This window comes from Bombus impatiens, unplaced genomic scaffold (assembly GCF_000188095.3).
Source record: "Bombus impatiens unplaced genomic scaffold, BIMP_2.2 scf_0064, whole genome shotgun sequence".
NCBI classification, from domain to species: Eukaryota; Metazoa; Arthropoda; class Insecta; order Hymenoptera; family Apidae; genus Bombus; species Bombus impatiens.
In genome coordinates this window covers 1501922-1522739 of record NT_176483.1, presented here as the reverse complement: position 1 = coordinate 1522739, position 20818 = coordinate 1501922, and the positions used below count along the sequence as shown (strand labels likewise).

The window sequence follows — 20818 nt, the reverse complement described above, 5'->3', positions numbered from 1 at the left end:
GAATTCCAAAGTATCACGTTGCTCGCTTCCCGGAAATAACTTCACACCTTCCCTTATTGTTCGGTCACTATATTCCTATGTCCATGATACATACATATATACATATATTGTACATATATTGAACACATACTTTGTAGTTATTTAATGATGGTGTAAAATATAGAGGTCCGCTGTGTTTGACATTCGTTTCACATTGTAGCTATGTAAAATGTTCACATGTGAAGTTTTACGATTTGTACAGATGTTGTGAAATGTATATGTAACGAATTTTTGTACTTTCTGTGTGATAATTTACTTACATATATATTTATATATATTTTTTATTAATCAAATAAGAATATCAAGAAATTATTGTAAAGGTGTTTTGGAGAAATAGGTGATTTGGAGAAATCCAACCTCAAAATGCAATGAGAGATAATGAGCAGACTATAAAATTATAAGAATTTAAAGCATTTTTTAAAGAAAGTAGATTCAAAAATATTTTCAAAATTTCGGCACACATATTCCAAATGCGTAGTCGTAGTAATTCTGGTGTCCGCTTGGACTATTACCAACGGATTGTACATAAAATTATTATGAAACATCAGAATGTTGTCACAGGGCTTTTCCCTGCTAGTCCAGAAAATGACCATGCATGGGTTCGTGACAATGTATACTGTATTCTCGCTGTTTGGGGTCTTTCAATGGCATATAAAAAGATAGCTGATGCGGATGAAGATAGAGCTAAAACATATGAACTGGAACAGAGTTGCGTAAAATTAATGAGAGGTTTATTGATGGCAATGATGCAACAGAAAGAAAAAGTTGAACGATTTAAGTCCACTCAAAATCCATATGATGCTTTACATGCTAAATACAGTTCTGTTAACGAACAAACTGTTGTGGGTGACACAGAATGGGGTCATCTTCAAATAGATGCCATATCTCTTTATTTATTAATCCTGGCCCAAATGACTGCATCTGGTTTGCAAATTGTTTTCAACTTGGACGAGGTACATACATTATAACATATATTGTAACTAATATGCATTATATATGGAATAGTTTTTGGCATAGTAATTATAAATATATATAATTTAACTTCAGGTTGCATTCATTCAAAATTTAGTGTTCTATATTGAATCAGCTTATTGTACTCCTGATTATGGAATTTGGGAGAGAGGAGATAAAACAAATCATGGGTTACCAGAACTAAATGCTAGCAGTATTGGAATGGCAAAAGCTGCGATGGAAGCAATGAATGAATTGGACTTATTTGGTGCAAGAGGTGGACCTACCTCGGTAATTCATGTATTAGCAGATGAAGCACAAAAATGTCAAGCTGTTCTACAGTCTATGTTACCACGTGAATCCAATTCGAAAGAATTAGACAGTGGTTTATTATCTGTTATAAGTTTTCCAGCATTTGCTGTAGATGAACCTAATTTAATTCAATTAACAAGAGATGCTATTACTAAGAAGCTGCAGGGTCATTATGGATGTAAGAGATTTTTGAGAGATGGATATAAAACGCCAAAAGAAGATCCTAATAGGTGAAGTATATTAAAGAAAAATGAATTCTATGCATATTGTTAGCATTATCTAACCAATTTACTATGCTTTTAATAGGCTCTATTATGAACCATGGGAATTACGTATGTTTGAAAATATAGAATGCGAATGGCCTTTATTCTTTTGTTACTTAATCGTGGATTATTGTTTCCAAGGCAATAAAGAGGCAGTAGCAGATTATACAAAACAATTAGAGCAAATTATGATCAAAGCAGAAGATGGAATAAAGTTAGTACCTGAATTGTATTCTGTAGAAACTGCAAATGTATCAGCAGAATATGCTGAACCAGGTAGCCAGAAGCGTGTTGCATTAGGCAGATGCCCATTTATGTGGGCTCAATCTCTTTACATATTAGGAAAATTATTACAAGAAGTAGGTGTATAACTATAGAAAAATTAAATACAGAGAAGTTAAAACTATTTTCTTTCTTAATTTATATTTTCAATTAATAGGGTTTTCTTGCTGTGGGTGAATTGGATCCGTTAAATAGACGTTTGTGTAGCGAGAAAAAGCCGGATGTTGTAGTACAAGTTGTTATTTTAGCAGAAGATGCTGAAATCAGAGAAAAAATAGCTCAACATGATATTCATGTACAAACAATTGCAGAGGTTGCTCCAATTGAAGTGCAACCCGCAAAAGTCCTCAGTCATTTGTATACATATTTAGGTATATACGAAGTATATTTATTAAATAATTTGTTGTGTATTTAAATCGCTTTTGTTAATCTAAGATAACTACTTTTAGGCCGAAATAAAAAATTAGGATTATCTGGACGTAAATCAAGAGACGTAGGAATTTTAAGCACCAGTAAATTATATTCTTTGAATGATAAAATATTTGCATTCACTCCACAGGTAAGGATGCTGATGCTCATCGAACTGTCTGCTTTCTATACTTTTATTTCTTTTCTTACGTTGCCTCTTGTTCTTGCATCAAACATTAGTTGACAGACATGACCCGCTTCTACATCGCATCGGACTATGAACTCATGATTGACATATTCAAAGGCGAAATTAATTTCTTGAAGTCTAGCTGGCAGAACATGTTAGGCCGGCCTCTTGTGGTCATGCCCCTCAAGAACATTCATCTAGGTATAGTAACTTAATATTTAAAAACTATAATTTTCATCTGTGTTACTTTTTATTATCTAATACATGGAAAGTTGTGATAATAAAATTTCAAAGCTTAAAAGTAACAGAGATAAAATATATAGCTTTTAAACAAAGCAGTTCCTTTTTGGAGTTTAATTTCTTATTGAAATTATGCAAGTACATTATACAAAAAGCATCTAACATGTCTGCCTGCATGCGTGCATTTGTTTTTGTTATTAGTTTTGCTTTTGTGGTTATGGAAAGTTTTAATGCAATTTTATTAGCCATCGTTAATATTTTGCTAATTATTAATTTCTACTATATGATATTTAAATGTCATTGTCTTCATCATAAGCGAAATCAATTAATGTTATAAAATAGTTAAACAAAAAAGAAAGAGGAATTGAGGAAAGGCCGTTTTCTTTTCGATATAAAATCTAACATTCTAAGAAGATAACAGCTTATATGTGCGGTGGTGTGCGCGTTTGTTGCATGTCTTAGAACTTTGATGCGGAGGAGTACTACACGACAAATGATGCAGCCCTCCTTGCCAACACTTTTACAACCAACTTGGCCTTCCTCACCATCAACTGGAAGCAAATGCTCGGCAGACCAACTATAACACTTGTTGCTACTCATAATCATCTAGGTATGCCATAGGCAGCTTTAGATCATCATTCAGGACAAAAGTTTATTTAAGATGTGTGCTAAAAATAGAATAGATTTCTCTCAATAGTGATACATCCTACAAGTAATATAGAAAATGTTGCTTTCTTTATTCTTAGATAACAATAAAAACAATCTCTTTATTTTATATAGCACAATTATTATTTCAGACCAAGGAAAGATACCATTGGCAATGATAACTACTATGAAGAAATTAAAAAGTGGTTATATCAATGGTACAAGAGTTTCATTAGGGAACTTAAATGAGTTTTTAAGTACCTCTTGCATTACAAATCTAAGCTTCTTAGGAAGTTCTGAAGATGGTAGGCCAGATAAATTGAATCCGCAGGTAAATAAATATTTTTGTTGCAAATTAATATACATAATTTCATATTTTATATATATTTATATATATTTGATAAGGTCCAACAATATTTAGAAGAACATCTGATGCGCGCATTCCCACATCGTACAGGTCTCCTGAATAGACCGATAACCAAAACTGGAAAAAATTTAAGACGCAGAATGTCAGTTAAAGGTGCTATAAAGAAAACAAGATCAATTGCTGTAGAACGTAAGTTACATTTATTTCGTATATTAATTACATACAAATTTCTTAAATTCTTAACATTTTGATTGTGTGCGATTTAAAGCGGATCTTTAAACGTTTGTATAATGTGATCTTATATACTATAGTTCCTACCATCCTACAAGAATGTAAGTGTACATACTAACATTTGATAAATAATTTCCAAATTATAATAAAAATCAATATTTTAACACGTCCATTCTGTTTATGAATATAAATTATAATTAATATAAAAAATTTAACATGTCTATTTTGTTTTTAAACACATATAATTTTAAATGAATTTAATAACCAAATAGTTGAATGAGTTGAAAATAGTTTTTGAGAAAAGTGAAAAAATGTAAGTATATAATTTGTAGCTGAAATTCTTGGGGTGGCAGGAGAAGATAGAAGACCTTCTGCTGTTCTAAATACAAATCCATTTATTGAAGTGACAGATACGACGTTAACTCCTAATTCTACGCAGTCGGCTCCCATGGATCGAACACCGTCCCCTACAGATGAATTATTATCTTGGACGAATTCTCCAAAGTTACATAGACACAGAGGTATAGGTGAAACTCAGTATGCAGATACAGAAGTAGAGGAATTGTTAATCATGCTTCGAGAAACTGAAAGTTTAGAAGAACAAGGAGATATTTTACAATATCTTGTAAGTACAAGCAAGAAAACATTTCTATATAATGGATTTAAATTTAATTTCATTTAGTACTATAAAATTCGTTATTCAAAATTTTATTGATAGATTACTTACTGGTAAACATTAAAAATTTTGAATTTTTGGTATAAAGTGTAACAGAAAAATAATATGATAATGAAAAATAGGGAAAATAATATCTTTTTCTATATAATACATGATTAATCTTCTAGCAACAGAGCAATTTTATTAACAAATAGACAGTTAGTTTCAAAAACAAATATTATTATGCATATGCGATTATTCATCATTGAGGAATTAAAGTTGTTTCTAACATTTTTGAAAAATATTTTCTATTGATTTAATAAAAATTTCCAATTTAAATATTTAGGTTGATTCTCAAGGTCTGTATTTCAATACTGGTATGGTAGAAGAAGGTCATCCAGTTTTGATAAAAGATTTACTGAAAGATCTCTACGAAAAGGCTTGTCAACAAAAAATGTGGGGTATTGTACGCCACACAGCTGGCATGTTAGGAAAACGAGTAGAAGATTTAGCCAAAGCAGTCACTGATTTATTAGTTCGTCAGAAACAAGTTACGGTTGGAATGCCACCAACTAACGAGCACACTATTGTCGCACCATTGCCAGAAAATGAATTACGAGCTTTAATTCATCAAGCGTATGGAGATGATGAATCTACTGCTATGCTAACGCAAGAATTACTTGTTTATTTAGCAATGTTCATTAGAACGGAACCACAATTGTTTCTTGAGATGCTCAGACTTAGAGTAGGTTTAATTATTCAAGTAATGGCTACTGAATTATCAAGAACTCTAATATGTACAGGAGAAGAAGCATCCGAGCATTTGCTTAACTTATCGCCATTCGAAATGAAAAATCTTTTACACCATATTATAAGCGGGAAGGAATTTGCCATTAGCAGTGGTATGTTTAACATGTTAATGAAATAAGACATGAATTTTATTTTCATGTAAAAGTAATTTTTTCTGATTTTAGTTGGTCGGGGAAATTTTTCTGTTATCAGTTGCAAATCTAGTAAAGTTAGCAAGGTAATAGTCATTAAAGTATATTGATACACATGATTATTGGTTTTTAATACTTTTATTGTAATCCTAATACCTTACTTTAGAAATCACAAATTGGAGGCTTCTTAAGTTCTGATCAAACTGATGGCAACGAAGTAGAGCCAGACCGACAAGGTCAATGGTTACGACGACGAAGGTTGGACGGTGCATTAAACAGAGTGCCGCGAGATTTTTATCCTCGAGTATGGCAAGTGCTCGAACGAGTAAGTATACACGTGTGCAAAGTATTTCAGGTCTTAACGGACAAGCTTTGGAAACACAGAAGCGATAAAAATTAAAAAAAAAAACAGCATAAATATATGTTCATTATTGTTTTGTTCAAAACATAATGTTCCAAACATAAAAATGTAAAAAGCAAATTTCGAAAAAAATTCAAGGTAAAAACCAACATTTGTAGACTTTCAATGTAAAGGAAATATTTTTATTTAAAGTAAATTTTATTGAATTATAAAACACAATTAATTTAACAATTTCTTGAAGTAGACCATTTTAATATATGCATAATATCGATCAATCTATTATTATGTATGTACTTTTAATATATCTCTGGTTTTAACACGCAGAAATAATATTTCATTAAAGTAATTCCAAAAACTGTGTTACATTAGAACTAAACCTATGTAATGCTTCTTAACTTATAATGATAATATTATTATTTCTTGAAAATAATACATATACAATTTTTTCTTTACTTTAAGCAATTTTGCATGATCCTGAAGTTCGTCCATTAAAACTTGTGATTTTCCTGTATTTAAAATTTATCATTTGCTAACATTTCAACTGTTACAGTGCCAAGGTTTGGCAATCGAAGGCAGAATTCTACCTCAAAATCTTACACAGGAAATGACATCAGGGGAATTAAAATTTGCACTAGCAGTAGAAACTGTATTAAATACTATACCACAACCAGAATATCGTCAGTTAGTAGTCGAAGCTTTAATGGTATTAACTTTAGTAACTGAATATAATGTGGCAACATCTTTGGGAGGACTTATTACTGTTGAACAATTAGTTCATAAGGCTAATGCCATTTTTTTAGATGATCAGGTATAGTATTAAAATATAATACAATATAATATACATATATATATTATATATACTGAATTCATTTAAAATAATTAGATGAAAATTGATGGTGATGCTACTCTGTGCTGTGCTAAACCAAAAGAGCAACGTGAAACAACCGCAATGGGAAATCTTCTTTGTGGTGGAGCAGCGTATGTTTGTCAACATTTTTATGATAGTGCTCCAAGTGGTAGTTTTGGAACAATGACATACATTACAAGAGCCATAGCCTCGCTATTAAATTGTTTACCAAAGGATGGTGATTTGGAGTGTTCAATATCGTAGTTATTTATTTCTTAGAAATAAACAATTTTTAGTTAATTATGTCTAGAAGTCATCTTATAATTTACGTTTGTTGTTTAATATTCGCTTGTGAAATATAAGAAATTTAACCCGTTATTCAGTTTTTTACATTGAGATTACCATATAAAAATGAAAATTAAACTTCAGTGTGAATTAACTACCTCATATTTTTTATTTATAATGTACAACAATATAATATACTTATTAATTCGATTTTGAAGAAGTGAAAGGATTCCAGGGTAGCTTCCATACTGAAGGTCTGTAAAAATAATATGCCATTATATCCTCTTGCAAACACAAAAAATAAAAAAAACGTAATTTATTATAAACATACTTCTTTGCAGCTATCTGACTTTCTTCTTCCTTAAGTTGGGCAATTAACTCAGACCTGTATTGAAGTTTTAAAGGTTTCACTTCGTTTTTTTCTTCATTTTGTTTTATGAATTTCTGACAAGCTTCCTTATATGTTAAACCATACCATTCAATTTCACCTCGTGTATACTGGGAATATATATTAATATAATAATTATATTAATTATACAATAATTAAAGTAATTAATTTCAAAATTAAAAAATATTAAAATTATATTAAAGGAACTTACAGCTGTTAAATATTCTTTATATTTATTATAAATTTCTTCTTTTTTAACAGGATCATCTGGATATAATGTTTTATCAAGCAATGACAAAAGTATCTGACGTTTTATTTTTAGTGCAAGCTCAGACTTTAAATCACAGGCAGGAGTCTATAAATAATTAGAAGCATTAAATGATATGATAATATTTACGATATTTGAAAGTATTTTATAACTTATTTATGTACCTTTAACAAATAGTGATCAAAACCATAATGTTCATTTATTAAATCAATAGTCCTATTGGTAACAACAACACTTATGTATTTATCTAGAACTTCACTATAAACTACGGACTTTTTAAGAGTAGGAAACCAAAAGCGAGGGTATCTGCGAGCATATTTGTGCTTCTTTGTAAAACCTTGTATGATAGCTTCACCACCCCATAATCCTTCATGAAATTCCTTAGGATATAATAAGGGTAATGGTACATTTTGAACTGGATATCTAAAAGTAAATTTCATTTAATAATATTGAAGATATTAAACATTATTACCAAGAAAAACATGGTTACTAATAATTGAACTAATATTTCAATATTAAATTTTTAAGTATCAAATAAGAATATTTGAAAATATGTTACTAAATATTTACACTTCTCCTGTTTCTTCATTTTTTACATATCTGCCCTTTTGCTCTATATAGTGAACAGCAGATGGTGTTTGCATTTTCCATTCTTTCCAAAACTTTTTATATTCTTCTGGTAATGCTGCACCAATTCCTTTTGTCCATCGTGTAGGTCTTGGTATGTAATATAATTTCTAAAAATTTACATATATGATCATTAGTATTATAATATCAAATCTTTTTCCATGCGAGAACAATAAATACAGATGTATATGTAAAATTATAAAGGTACAACAAAATTTATTTGAGGTTATGTTTTATAAATGTATTATTTTTTAATGCAGTATAATACATTACCTTGCCCAGATGTTTCATTGACATATTTTATATTTTCGAAAATTTGTAATAGAATAACAGAATAATTCTCTTAATGTGTTTAAATTATTAGACTACAGCATAGATAATAAATAATATTGAGTGAAACAAGATACAAAGAGATCTTAAGTCACAGTCATACAAACATGTCTGAACCACGATCGCATAAACAGTTTTCGACACTCACTAGGGAAAACCGTCCGGAAACTGAATCGTGTTTAGTAATGAAAAATCAATATGGAACGTTAATAAAGCCCGCGTTTTTGCGAAACAAACAGAGATGAGTAGAGTGTCTCTATCTTTGTTTAAGACATTCATGACATGTCACGTATGCACAAAACGAGAACATTTTTACCTTCTATGTTGATTTTCACAATTCAATTTTCGGACGATTTCTTCTATGCTATTTATATGATTTATATGATTTGAACCAACTCTGGACACTCATTACCGGAGCCTAGGGAAAACCGTCTATACGACCAGAAACCGTGATCTGTTTATATGTGATGTATGATCGTATCCAGGACATTATTCTTGAATTACATTAATATCTTGATTGATTACATCAGTAACAAAAAACGAAGGAACAAATATATTATTTCAGTTTTAAGTATATACGGGAACAAATTTTGTACTTAAAACGATATTAAAATACACAGTTGAAGGTTTTTAGTAAACAATATTGTCCAATATTTCATAACCTATAATGAATATCTTGTATGAATTGCTTTAAGGATTATAAAAAGCTCAAATAAAACGAAATGACTACAAAAATGGGGAAGAAACAAATTATACAGGCTGTAGTTCTTGCAGATGATTTTATAACGAGCTTGACACCTGTACAAGATATATTCCCAACTATATTAATGCCTGTAATAAATATTCCAGTGTTAGATTATTTGGTGGAAACACTGATTAAATCCAGAGTGCAAGAATTATTCCTTTATTGTAGTAACCATGTAGACTTGATAAGAGCATACATCAAACAGAAAAAATGGTTTAAAATATCAGTTTCTTTAATTGTATCAGATACTTGTACTTCTCTTGGAGATGCTCTTAGAGATATTGATACAAAAGGTTCAATTCGTGGTAATTTTATACTTATAAGAGGAGATGCATTTATTAATGCTGATCTTACCAATCTTTTAATCAATCATTGTGCAAAACTGAAAGAAGATAAAGGTGCATCCATGACCATGGTACTAAGAAATATTGGATCTATGAATGAATCTTTCTTGAAGCATGAATCATGTTTGGTAGTTTCTGACAAAAGTAGCAAAAAGATTCTACATTATAATATAATACGGAAAGATTTGAAGAAAGTGAAGTTAGAATTAAATTGGTTTTTGGATCATAGTGAGATTGAAATTAACACTTGTTTTATGGATACTCATGTTTATTTATGTTCTCCTTCTGTGTTACCATTATTCTCTGACAATTTTGATTTCCAAGTAAGTAATATAAAACATAACTAAAGATATAAAATTAAATTTCTTCATATTTAAAAATGTATATTTTTTACATTACATTAAATAAATGTTTTTTAATAAGTTTTTTTAAGACATAAGTAATTAATCTAATATTTTTCTAACAATTAAAAGTAAGAAATGAACAATATATTAAGTAATAATCTTTATATGTTATTAACAGACAATGGAAGATTTCATTCGAGGAGTGTTGATGAATGAAGAAATTTTAAATTCTCGAATTTATTGGCAACAATTAAATCCTCAGGATTATAGTCTGCCAATTGTATCATGGAATGCATATCATACTCTTAACCGAGACATTCTGAACAGACATAGTTTCCCACTTACACCAAATGCTATTCCACTTTTAAAAGATTTTATTTATATGCCAAGAAGCACGTATAAACATAAAAATGCCACTCTTGCTAAAGGTTGTGTATTAGAGAAAGATAGTATATTGTGCCAAAATAGTATTCTTGGGAATAATACGTCTGTTACAAGATCAATTATTGGAAATCACTGTTTGGTAGGGTCTAATGTAACAATTAAGAATTCTTATATTTTATCAGATAGTAAAATTGAAGATAATTGTACTATTGTAAATAGTATAGTATTTACAAATTGTTTTATTAAAGAAAACACACAAATAAGTGGATGTATATTATGTCCTAAAACAATTATTCGTACTCCAAAGGAGTATATTGATTCTATCATAGAATCAGAAAATGACAAAATTTCTATAAAAACAATATCAGAAATTGACCCATGTAATGAATTTCAACTCTTTAAGAATTATAATACACTAGAAAATGATAATTATGTGCCTATAAATACAGATACATCAAGTATTGATGAAGATTCTGAATGTAATTTTATTGCAGATGACACAAGCTTGTTCTTATCTGAGGTTATTGATAGCTTATTAAGAGGTTTTCAAGATCAACTTAACTGTGAAAACTTAATTTTAGAAATAAATTCTTCAAGATATGCATACAATGTCACTATGAACAAAGTAACATATAATGTTATTAAAGCCATATTAAGTTTACCTTTCCATTACCTTTCAGAAGAAAAGGAAATTCTAACTAACCTAGATTACCATAAAAATTTAAAACGTGTGGTAACATATTTTTATCCAATTATCTTGAATTATGTTAAAACAGAAGATGCACAAGATGACTGTTTACATGCAATAGAAGAGGTTGCAAGTACAACTCAAGAACTGTTACCATTTTTGCAACTTTTATTGCATATGCTTTATGATAGAGATGTATTATCAGAAGAAAAAATTTTAGAATGGTATGAATCTAAAGATAAAGATATAGATTCACATGAGAAGAATAAAGTGAGAGCAGCAGTACAACCATTCATTAAATGGTTAGAAGAAGCTGAAGAAGATTCTAGTGACAGTGAAAATGATTAATCACATATTAATCTCTTCAACAATTTTGGAAAGGTATACTTAAAATATTCCATATATGATTATTGTAAAAAATAAATCTTTCTAGTTCTTCTATTATTTAAAAATTTCTTTTAAAAGACGACATTAAATTAAATAAGAAAAGAGATGAGTAAGATAATAACGTTTCCTATATGTAATATAATGTCTTTATTTTTCTGTCATTTTTTTTGTAGAATAGTACATTTTGAGCAATTGTATGAATCGCATGTAAATAAATTATATTTTGTAGATTATTATGCATACCGAATATATAGATCTTATTAAAACATGTTGAATAACACAATAACAAGAGTAAAAATATAAATTATCATTCTATAGGCAAAATAGTATCAATTAAGTTATGCCAAGCTCGATGACGGTGGTCTGGGAATTTGATTACGTCTATCCAATGTCGTAATCGTGCTCCTTTGCTATTACAACTTAGTTCAAGTCCACCTAAATAAAAATAAGGAAGATATTGCTATAATATATATACATAAACTTCTTCAATACAACACACAACAATATAATTATTAAATTTGAAAAAGTTAATGCATTACCAAGGTAGTCATTACTTTTGCCAAAATCCTTATCCCATACTGTGAGATATAATGTGAATTTCATAAGATCTGTTAATCGAGTAGCAAAAGTAAATTCTTCGTTCCACTCTGGATTTAAAGTTTTCCATTTGATTGTTGTACTTTGCGCATTGCGATTTGTGGTTTTCTTTGATACTAGCTTTTTAGCAGTAATACGTGCGATTGAATAGTCGAAGACACGTTGTCGATGATTGTTTGTCACGTTCTCTATAAGGCACAGCTTGACGAATGGATCAGAAAATCCGTTACTGTCCATAGGAAGAAGATTTGTAGCTCGATGAATTGTGACCGTCAATGCTCGCCGTCTTGTACAGTAACTTAGACTCACTTGAATCTGTCCTCGTCCACTGGAAATCACGCCCCAAGCTGCTTCTTCGTTGTCCACCTATGCCAACGTCGAGCTCTTATATCTTAGTGTCTGCAATAATGTAAGTAAAGTCGGCCGTCGCGAAAAATTTTAAACGCGGGAAATGATTATGTTTATAAAGATTAGTAATTAAAGATCAGTAAAATTCTTGAACGATAGTGAAACGTTAAATGCACAAGGGGAAATAATGAACGATATGCAGATTTGATAGTAAAAATTAAGAAAACATTCGCGTCCAAAAGGTTAAAAAATTCGATTTTTGGACTTTCGCATTTATATTTTCTTTTTCAAGATATAAAGATAAAATTTATAACGTTGCTAGAGTTATGTGTCACTGCTCACTATTTTATAATTATTTAAAATATGAATACATATATGTATATAGAAACGAATGAATCTTGACTCTTTAATAACTGTTTGTTTTTCTTTTTATACACGTATTTATTATGTACATATTTATATATGCCAAAAATCGACTCGAAAAACTATCTTTTAGACTAAAACATTCCTCGAAATAGAACAGCATAATTAAAATAATATAATAATATGCTTATATCATTTGTAATCGTTATTACTTAATATTAAAAAGAAATAAAAAGATTAGAGTTCTAATTATACATACTGCATAGTGATCTTGTAATGGAACATTGTAATGTTTTGTTTGATGCGGTTGTAATTCATGCAGAGGAAATTTTGCTTCTCCCAGGAAATCTTGACCTGCTGGATCATCCTGAAGTATTAAGATGTGTAGTGCCTTGCCATTCCATATCTATCATAAATCATTAATTTTTTCGATTAATTTTGCGATATTTTACATCATTATCATTTAAGGAGGGATATACCTTTATGAGTCTCATAAAATCAATTCTCTTTTATTCATTTATTTAAAAACTCAAAGGTACAATGTCTCACAAAAGTATTTGATTATTTACCATAGAAAACTTTTATGTATATGTATATTGTATATGTTACATAAAACATTTTAAAATTTCATTAGCACTATAATGAGGCACGACTATTATGATTATATTGTTTAAATTTAAAACCAATCTATTTACACACAACATATATTTCATATGTACAACAAATTAATATACAGCATGAACAATCATTTCAAGCCTACATATATATATAGTATTAAAGATGGTCCCATTGAATATTGATATTTACTACTGTAATGGATAACTGTTTTGTTTACTACTGTATTGTTTAAATACTTTTATGTCTGTAAAATATATGCTTGTATTAAATATCTCGTAGTTCTTATGTACATTTTTAGATGTTTCAGACTTTACTGATATGGTCATGATAAGCAGGTTTTATTACAGTGCTAATGACATTTCAAAATGCGTTCTATAACACATATAATAGTGGTTTTCTACAAGTGTTTGAATATTTTCGTGAGCTATTGTATCCTTCCTTAATCATTTGAAGAACCTATTTTTATTCATACATCGGTTTCCGTTGTTCCATAGAAATTTAGAGTCTCATTGAATTCCGGATCCCGTGTTTTGTGGACCGTTTTTGTTCGAAGTCGCTTCGTGGTCGCAACTATGTCAACTGGTAATATGTTGAGTTTGCAGAACGGATCGGCAAGGCCATGAATATCCATTGGTTGCAGACCTCGTGCTCGTTCCACTTTGCACTGGAGACATTGAGTTGTTGGGTCGTATCGCAAAGTGACTTCTAGAGTTCCATAATTTTGTCTCGTTTCTATTTGGAAAAATATAGTTTGATTACATGAATTTAAACCTCAGATCTCAGACGTTTAGATCCTAGATTTTAGGTACTTCTCAGTAACTTCCAATATCATGAATTAATGTTTGGGTCATGTCATGAGTATTTGATATTATCAATAAGTTGGTTTTTGATATGTAAAATGAATACATTTCAATTATATCCAATATTGGATATAATTGTAGATCGGAAATGTTTATATCATATCTATATATTAGCTTTTTTAATTTAATTATATATAGAATTTGAAATTACTTCAAAGCTCAAAATGTCTTTGGTTATATCAAATAAAGTTTATACCTATGCAATCATACCATACATAATGTGTGAAATTTTAGAAAGCCTGATATTCTTATATATGTATATCATTATCCAATTCCTGGACTATTAAAAATTCTTGACTCAATATTCTTAAGCTTTCACTCATTTCTAATAGATTTCTGACATATCAATCTTTTAATGATACTTTTTAAATATATTTTTGTTTTAACTATCCTTGTACTATTAGATATTAGATTATATACCTACCATATTCTGGTGTTTGTTGTCGTACTAAATCAATTTGATTGTTGCTATGAAGATTCCCTTGTTCTGAGGAAGATTGGTTTCTTTCCTGATCTATACATTTCTCATAGACCTGAGACTGTTCTGGAACTTGTTCCATTGACACAATTGTCATTGTCGTTGTTGGTATCATTGGAACTGTTGTAAAATTCGATCTGTAAGATATCAACTAATATCAGCTAAACTTCCACTCTTTCATCAGGTTGTATAATAATAAGTTCATTCGCATTTCTTTAAACAAGCATTAGGTTTTTTGATACAGGCAAGCTGCTTGTTTAGGATTGCCATTTGTATTTAAATAATATGAAAGTAAACTGTGTATCTATGTGTGGAAAATAACTTTATGTTATTACAGGCTCATAGCTGAAAATATGTTATAGTTCTGAAACTAATGATGTTTGGACCCATATTTATTAAGGCATTTTGAAATTTGACTCCTTAAAACTTTGATTTCTTAAAACACCTTAAAATGTAATATCAGAAAACAAATGAACTTATTATATAATCTAATATTTATCATTCTTACCTACCTGAAAGATAGTATCTGAGAGCTTTTTGGTTGATCACATAAATTGATCTCTAATTTACAAGTAGCTTCATTAATATCCTCGAGCTTTTTGTTCTTGTCATCGATAATTTCATCTTCAAACGAAACATGCTGTTCGGTTTGAGAATCATTGCTGCTAGCTTTTAGAGATATTCGTGAACGAGGGCTTGTAGGAGATGGTGAAAGACGACTACATTGAGAAGTAATAGAAAGGGTAGATCTGTCTAACTGATCTAAACATTCCTCACGGCTATTTAATGGTGAGAGGCGTTGCCCTCGCGATTTAGATGTACTACTAGTTGGTTGAGCAGAATTTGATGATGATGAATAAGTTTTGGTAGTAATACTATCTTGATTTCTTTGTAAGCTTGACAGTGAATCAGACTGCCCTCGAGCTAAAGCTAGGCGTCGTGTTACTTCTTCATCAGAAGAAGAATCTTGAGGCTCTGCAGATTCAAGGGATTTATTACCTCCAATTGTCCAAGTGGATGTCTTGTGAATAGATCTTGACCATCCACGTTCCTGTAATTTTAAGAGAGCTACATTGTACATACATTATGCAAAAATCTATGTACATCCCTTACATTTAAACTATTATAACATTATTATAACACAATCTTTGTTCTAGCAATATCTTTAGCATAAAATTTTAATTGAATTTAATCACAAATTAAAATGAAGTAAAAAGGTATAAAATATAATTTCTATACATACCTTTTTCTCGGGTAAAATATATTTTGGCATTCCTTTGAGAAACCAAGCGCCACTTTTCTTCCACATTTCTCTACTCTCAGCGCAGATTCGACAAAGAAATTGCCTCTGACCACTACTAGATCTACTAACAATTCGTTGCATAGCTGTTCTTTCTTGTGTTCTTTCTCTTGTTGTGGAGACATTCGTAAGTATTGAATTTAATTCATTAGTCTCAATACCACATTTCTGACATATGTATTTTCGACAATCTTTACAGAGATTTGCTGATGCACCTAATACTGCACCAAATTTTTCACCACAAAGTGCGCAAGAACACACACAGTGTGCACTGTTCAAGCATCTGCTACTACATCTTCTCCTTTCGTTTAATCTTGTTGTAGTGACTATACAGACATTGCGTTTCATATTCTCCAATCTTTCTACTAATCTACCAATTCTTTCCTGTTCTGATAAATTTAAAGCTTCTGCTCTCTGAATGACCTAAAATATTGAAAATAATGAAAAGAGAATAAATATGTGAGCTGTTTACTTTGATTGACATTTAATCCTTATGTGTTAATTAATAATATATTCATTATTTTATAGAATAATCATTCTTCTAAGGAAATTGCTGTGTAGGAAATGGGACAATGAAATTATTATATACATACAACTTACATAATACAAAACTAGAAATTCATTTAAGGGTCAAAAGCTTAAGTAAGAAGGAAAAAGAAAAGTTATATTTGTATTTGTTCGAAATTTTACCTGTATAATTGTCTGTTGTTCCTCCTCAGTAAGTACAAATGATTGTGCACATCGATTAGTGCCACTTGAGTAAGAATTAGAGTAAGTACCCCATTTTGAATCTAGAGAGCCAGTCTTTACAGACCAACCTGTTTGCAACCTAATTATTGATATTTTATTAAAAATGTATATGTTTTATTGACAAAAGGAATATATAAGAATTCAAATCACAATGAGAAGCAACTCATATTATAGAATAAATTATTTATCTAATTATCATATATACATACATAATACATAAATAACTATAATAAGTAATTCTAAAACTATCTTTTAACTTTAAGCAGCATGAAAGATGACTGAGCTTAAAATATTGATTAAATTAAATTTCTTTTAATTGTGACATAAATTTTGTAAATTTCTCAGAATTCTCTCTCTCTCTCTCTTTCTCTCTCTCTGTCTCTCTCCCTCCCTCTCTCCCTCTCTCCCTCTCTACTCTTTTAGAACTTTTTACTTACTTTTAAGCTGAATTTTTAAATTAAAAATATCTTTTTGACTGTTAGACTACTAAAAAAATTAAACATATTAAAAGCGAAATAATTCTCTTTTTAGATATCTAACTTTGATAATATTTTAACTAATTGTTCTATGAAAAATTCTACTTCTGTTATTTTTCTATAATATAAGATTTAAAAATACATTTTTTCTACTCTGACTACATCTTGTTATAGACCAACTTCCAAACTTCCATTCTGATACTTATTCATTCTATTTCATTCTAATTCTTATAAATTAAATTAAATTTCATAAAAGGACTTTCTCTATTTTCCCATATGCTTATAAAGAGATGTTGAAATTTATGCTTACTTTGCTCTCAATGACAAATGTCTATCGTTTGGACAGACCCATCTGGTTCCTCCACTTATATCCTTTACTGTCATGTCCATTGTTTATCTTAGTAGAATTTTGAAATCATTTGAAATATATCAGAAACATTTTGTAATGTACACTAGCCTATAAAAAATAGACATTTAATTAATTAAATTCTATGATCGATAATCAAAGACTTCTTTTGATTGATTTTTTATTGAAAAAGAATTTTTTCGAAATCTTTAATTCTCAGATGTGTTGCAGAACGAAATTTGACTTACATAGCTTTTATTCGAAACATTTCTTTGTCAGGTTATTCGAAATGCCTAATGAATTATGTTTAATCTTAAACGATACACCTTATATATAAATATCTCAAGTTTTAATGAATGAACTTGAAGATTGTGTAGAATTAGTTCAAATAAAAATGATGTACGTGCATGTACATAAACATGAAAAATAGTAGCATTACTGTTAATTGCTTATAATGTAAAACATTCAAATTTTTTAGAATTACATTAATGAAATTAGGATTTTTTCTAAATTATTACACTAAGAGGTGAATTTATTAATAGAATTGAAAATTTTTTTGTTTCTTAAAACTTAAAAAAAGAAAAATAGAGAAATATTGAAAGTAATAATCGATTCAAAAGAAAGTTTTGTGAACTATGTATATAATAAGATGGCCTTTAGTTCGAAAATTTATGAAAATAAATCTGTTCTAAAACTACAAACTTCTGACGATATTTATCATCGACAGTATTTACTTCTACTGTACTGTTTATATTCTGAAGCCATATTTTAAATTTTATTCAGTTGTGTCTGTTGTTAACAAATACTGCTCTTTTGCCCATCAGGTAAAGTTCAATGACTGTTTTCTTTTCTTGTTATTATTAATGATCATGCAAGTCAATTATCTGATGAAATATTTAGATTTTGAGTTGTGTTAAGACCAAATAATTTATAATAATTAAGATGTCTATTATGTTAACGAACAAATGTTATTTCTTACTTTGCGTTATTATTTGAAATTATCATTTGGAAATAATTCATTTCTCGAATAAGATATTAGAAATTTATTTGTATTATTTATTACTATTATTATTAATTATTTGAATTAATCATTTAATCAGATAAATATTGAAGAACCAAAGAGAAGCTAAAATTTAAAAGAACAATTTTCGTCGAAGGTAGATGCGCAACAAGTATTCGTTATACTTCCGCTCTTATATTATTTAAGTAGCTAAAGGGAGACTATATTTGGACCTAAATCGATATTTCAATGGTTCACACTTACATCGACTCTTACTTTCTTAATGCACTGCTACAATATGATTAAGTTGGAAAAGAAAAGCCGTCTTTATAAATCCAACATCTTCTAAATTAAAGATAACAAAAGAAGCCAAATAAAACTTGGTTAAGAATTTTTTAAAATTATTTAAAATATAATTAAAAACTAAAAAGAGGAAAAATATTTTTCAATCCAACAAGATCTGAATTAAAGAAAATCGAAAAGCATAAATAATATTACTTATAATATCGTTAATACTTTAAATTACTTAAAATATATAATTAATATTTTAAAATATAATACTGCACTATTTTAAAAAAGAAAATTACTATGAAAAATAAAATTATAGTATAGTTAATACTTTAGAATGTAGTACTACTCTGCTCTCATTGTAAAATGTAGCTATTATTGAAAACTAAATTACTTAAAATATAATTATTATATCGGAATGTTATCTAAAATAAATCGTATGAAGCAAAACATATGTACGCAAATAAAAAACCATAATCGATATAATACACTGAAAGGAATTAGATTTGATAAATATAACGTAGTATTGACTATAGCGATATATTTGCCGGAAAAAAGAGAAGCACAAGAAGTGGAACAAGAGAAGAGATTCGTGACGCGTGGCAATCGTATCGTTAACTGAAAAAAAGAATGAGCGCGAAAGTCCTACGTTGAAGGGCGATCAATCGAAAGCTCGTGACGCATGCCATCATTCCTCACAGGACTGCATTGATAGCAATTTCATTACTTTTACACGAATAGCAAAAACACATGTAACTCACCGACAATACATTAAACTATATACAGCTTTAATATCCTGCTTAACATTATTCAACCATTTAACATACAAAATTTTATCAAATATCTCAATTAAATTAGAATTCCAACTTGTAAACTTAAATATACATAAAAGATAAGAAAATTTTAAATAATACGATAAAAATAAAAATAAAAATAAAAATTCCACCCACTTCCTCAGAAGTAAATTGATTAGAATCCACACAATTTCAAAAGCGTAAAAATAGAAAACAAAGTAAACGTAACTTAAACATATGACACCCAATATTATAAATGAACCTAACTAATGTATCAATTTAAATATACTACCATAATAAAGAGATAAAATATGATATTTTTTAAGTCGTTAAAAAAATTTTAAACCATGTGAATTTATATATGTATACTTACGTAAATATGTACAAACGTGTAGCGTTTAATTTGAAAGTAGATAACTGCTTTGGATTGACATAACTATAAACAACTGGATGATTTGTAAAGATTTGTAAATTTTGTAATGTAGAATGTTAATGTCTATAGTATTTTTGAGAATGGTATTGTCTCATGGAATACAGAATTGAACTTGCCACGGCATCAGCTAGCCGACAAGTGGCTGCTATTATCGCTGAAACTGGCCTACAACTCCGCTTCGCTTCCGATACAGGCGCAGAAGGGTGCGAGTCATGCGTGAGATTCACAGGGATGTACCTAAGAAATTCACCTATAGAGCGTCTCTATTGAATTAGCTGAAACAACAAAAGAAAAAACAGCAGGCATGCTGCCCTTCGTTCTTTTCTTTTTATCCAATTATATATCATAATATATAAGGATCTTTATTACGTTTCTCTTTATGCCATTTGTAAAAATTTAAATACAATTACTATTGTTTAAAACTTACTATTTGATTTGATAATATTGAAATTATATTGGTCCATAGAAAGCATAGTAAATAAGGTACAAAAATATTCGTATAAAAATATCCATTTCATTATGTTATTATATGTTATTCGTAAAGCTTAAAGATATTATACATAAAATTTACTATTTGGTTTAAGTTAATAGGATTTATATTGGATAGGCTGTAGAATGGATTGATTCAGACAAAGTAAAAAGATAAGT

The 20818-nt window shown here is 29.2% G+C and overlaps 4 protein-coding genes across 9 annotated transcripts; 2 read left to right on the top strand and 2 right to left on the bottom strand.

Moving 5' to 3' along the window:
* Window positions 1–127: 127 nt before the first annotated feature.
* Window positions 128–7107, top strand: LOC100744758 (probable phosphorylase b kinase regulatory subunit alpha). 3 transcript variants are annotated; one of them, XM_012393929.3, is made up of 14 exons: window positions 128–992; window positions 1087–1532; window positions 1609–1924; window positions 2005–2218; window positions 2297–2406; window positions 3145–3292; window positions 3480–3658; window positions 3733–3883; window positions 4258–4550; window positions 4927–5482; window positions 5555–5607; window positions 5688–5846; window positions 6433–6690; window positions 6766–7107. In XM_012393929.3, exons 1-14 carry the CDS (start codon window positions 510–512, stop codon window positions 6991–6993), a joined length of 3594 nt encoding a protein of 1197 aa, XP_012249352.1. In that variant the 5' UTR covers window positions 128–509; the 3' UTR covers window positions 6994–7107. The 3 variants fall into 3 exon arrangements, with proteins under 3 accessions (XP_012249352.1, XP_012249353.1, XP_024228137.1); XM_012393930.3 differs by lacking the exon at window positions 3145–3292 and adding an exon at window positions 2496–2643 and having other exon boundaries at window positions 443–992; XM_024372369.1 differs by lacking the exon at window positions 3145–3292 and adding an exon at window positions 2496–2643 and having other exon boundaries at window positions 510–992; window positions 4330–4550.
* Window positions 7108–7155: 48 nt separating this feature from the next.
* LOC100745448 (39S ribosomal protein L28, mitochondrial) lies at window positions 7156–9127 on the bottom strand. Of its 2 annotated transcripts, none has more exons than XM_003485553.3 (6): window positions 8571–9127; window positions 8241–8407; window positions 7835–8093; window positions 7614–7757; window positions 7346–7512; window positions 7156–7270 (listed from the first exon to the last, which is right to left on the bottom strand). In XM_003485553.3, the coding sequence occupies exons 1-6, from the start codon at window positions 8592–8594 to the stop codon at window positions 7216–7218; spliced, it is 816 nt and encodes a 271-aa protein (XP_003485601.1). In that variant the 5' UTR covers window positions 8595–9127; the 3' UTR covers window positions 7156–7215. The 2 variants fall into 2 exon arrangements, with proteins under 2 accessions (XP_003485601.1, XP_024228162.1); XM_024372394.2 differs by having other exon boundaries at window positions 8776–8912.
* An 88-nt stretch (window positions 9128–9215) lies between these two features.
* Window positions 9216–13081, top strand: LOC100745327 (translation initiation factor eIF-2B subunit epsilon). 2 transcript variants are annotated; one of them, XM_012393941.3, is made up of 3 exons: window positions 9216–10039; window positions 10239–11513; window positions 12356–13081. In XM_012393941.3, exons 1-2 carry the CDS (start codon window positions 9350–9352, stop codon window positions 11478–11480), a joined length of 1932 nt encoding a protein of 643 aa, XP_012249364.1. In that variant the 5' UTR covers window positions 9216–9349; the 3' UTR covers window positions 11481–11513; window positions 12356–13081. The 2 variants fall into 2 exon arrangements, with proteins under 2 accessions (XP_012249364.1, XP_012249366.1); XM_012393943.3 differs by having other exon boundaries at window positions 11838–13081.
* Window positions 11642–20367, bottom strand: LOC100744641 (rabphilin-1). Of its 2 annotated transcripts, none has more exons than XM_024372370.2 (10): window positions 20111–20367; window positions 17620–17766; window positions 16774–16912; window positions 16027–16506; window positions 15296–15834; window positions 14730–14920; window positions 13918–14177; window positions 13087–13233; window positions 12059–12482; window positions 11642–11954 (listed from the first exon to the last, which is right to left on the bottom strand). In XM_024372370.2, exons 2-10 carry the CDS (start codon window positions 17697–17699, stop codon window positions 11827–11829), a joined length of 2388 nt encoding a protein of 795 aa, XP_024228138.1. In that variant the 5' UTR covers window positions 17700–17766; window positions 20111–20367; the 3' UTR covers window positions 11642–11826. The 2 variants fall into 2 exon arrangements, with proteins under 2 accessions (XP_024228138.1, XP_012249357.1); XM_012393934.3 differs by lacking the exon at window positions 20111–20367 and adding an exon at window positions 17904–18039.
* Window positions 20368–20818: the final 451 nt, after the last annotated feature.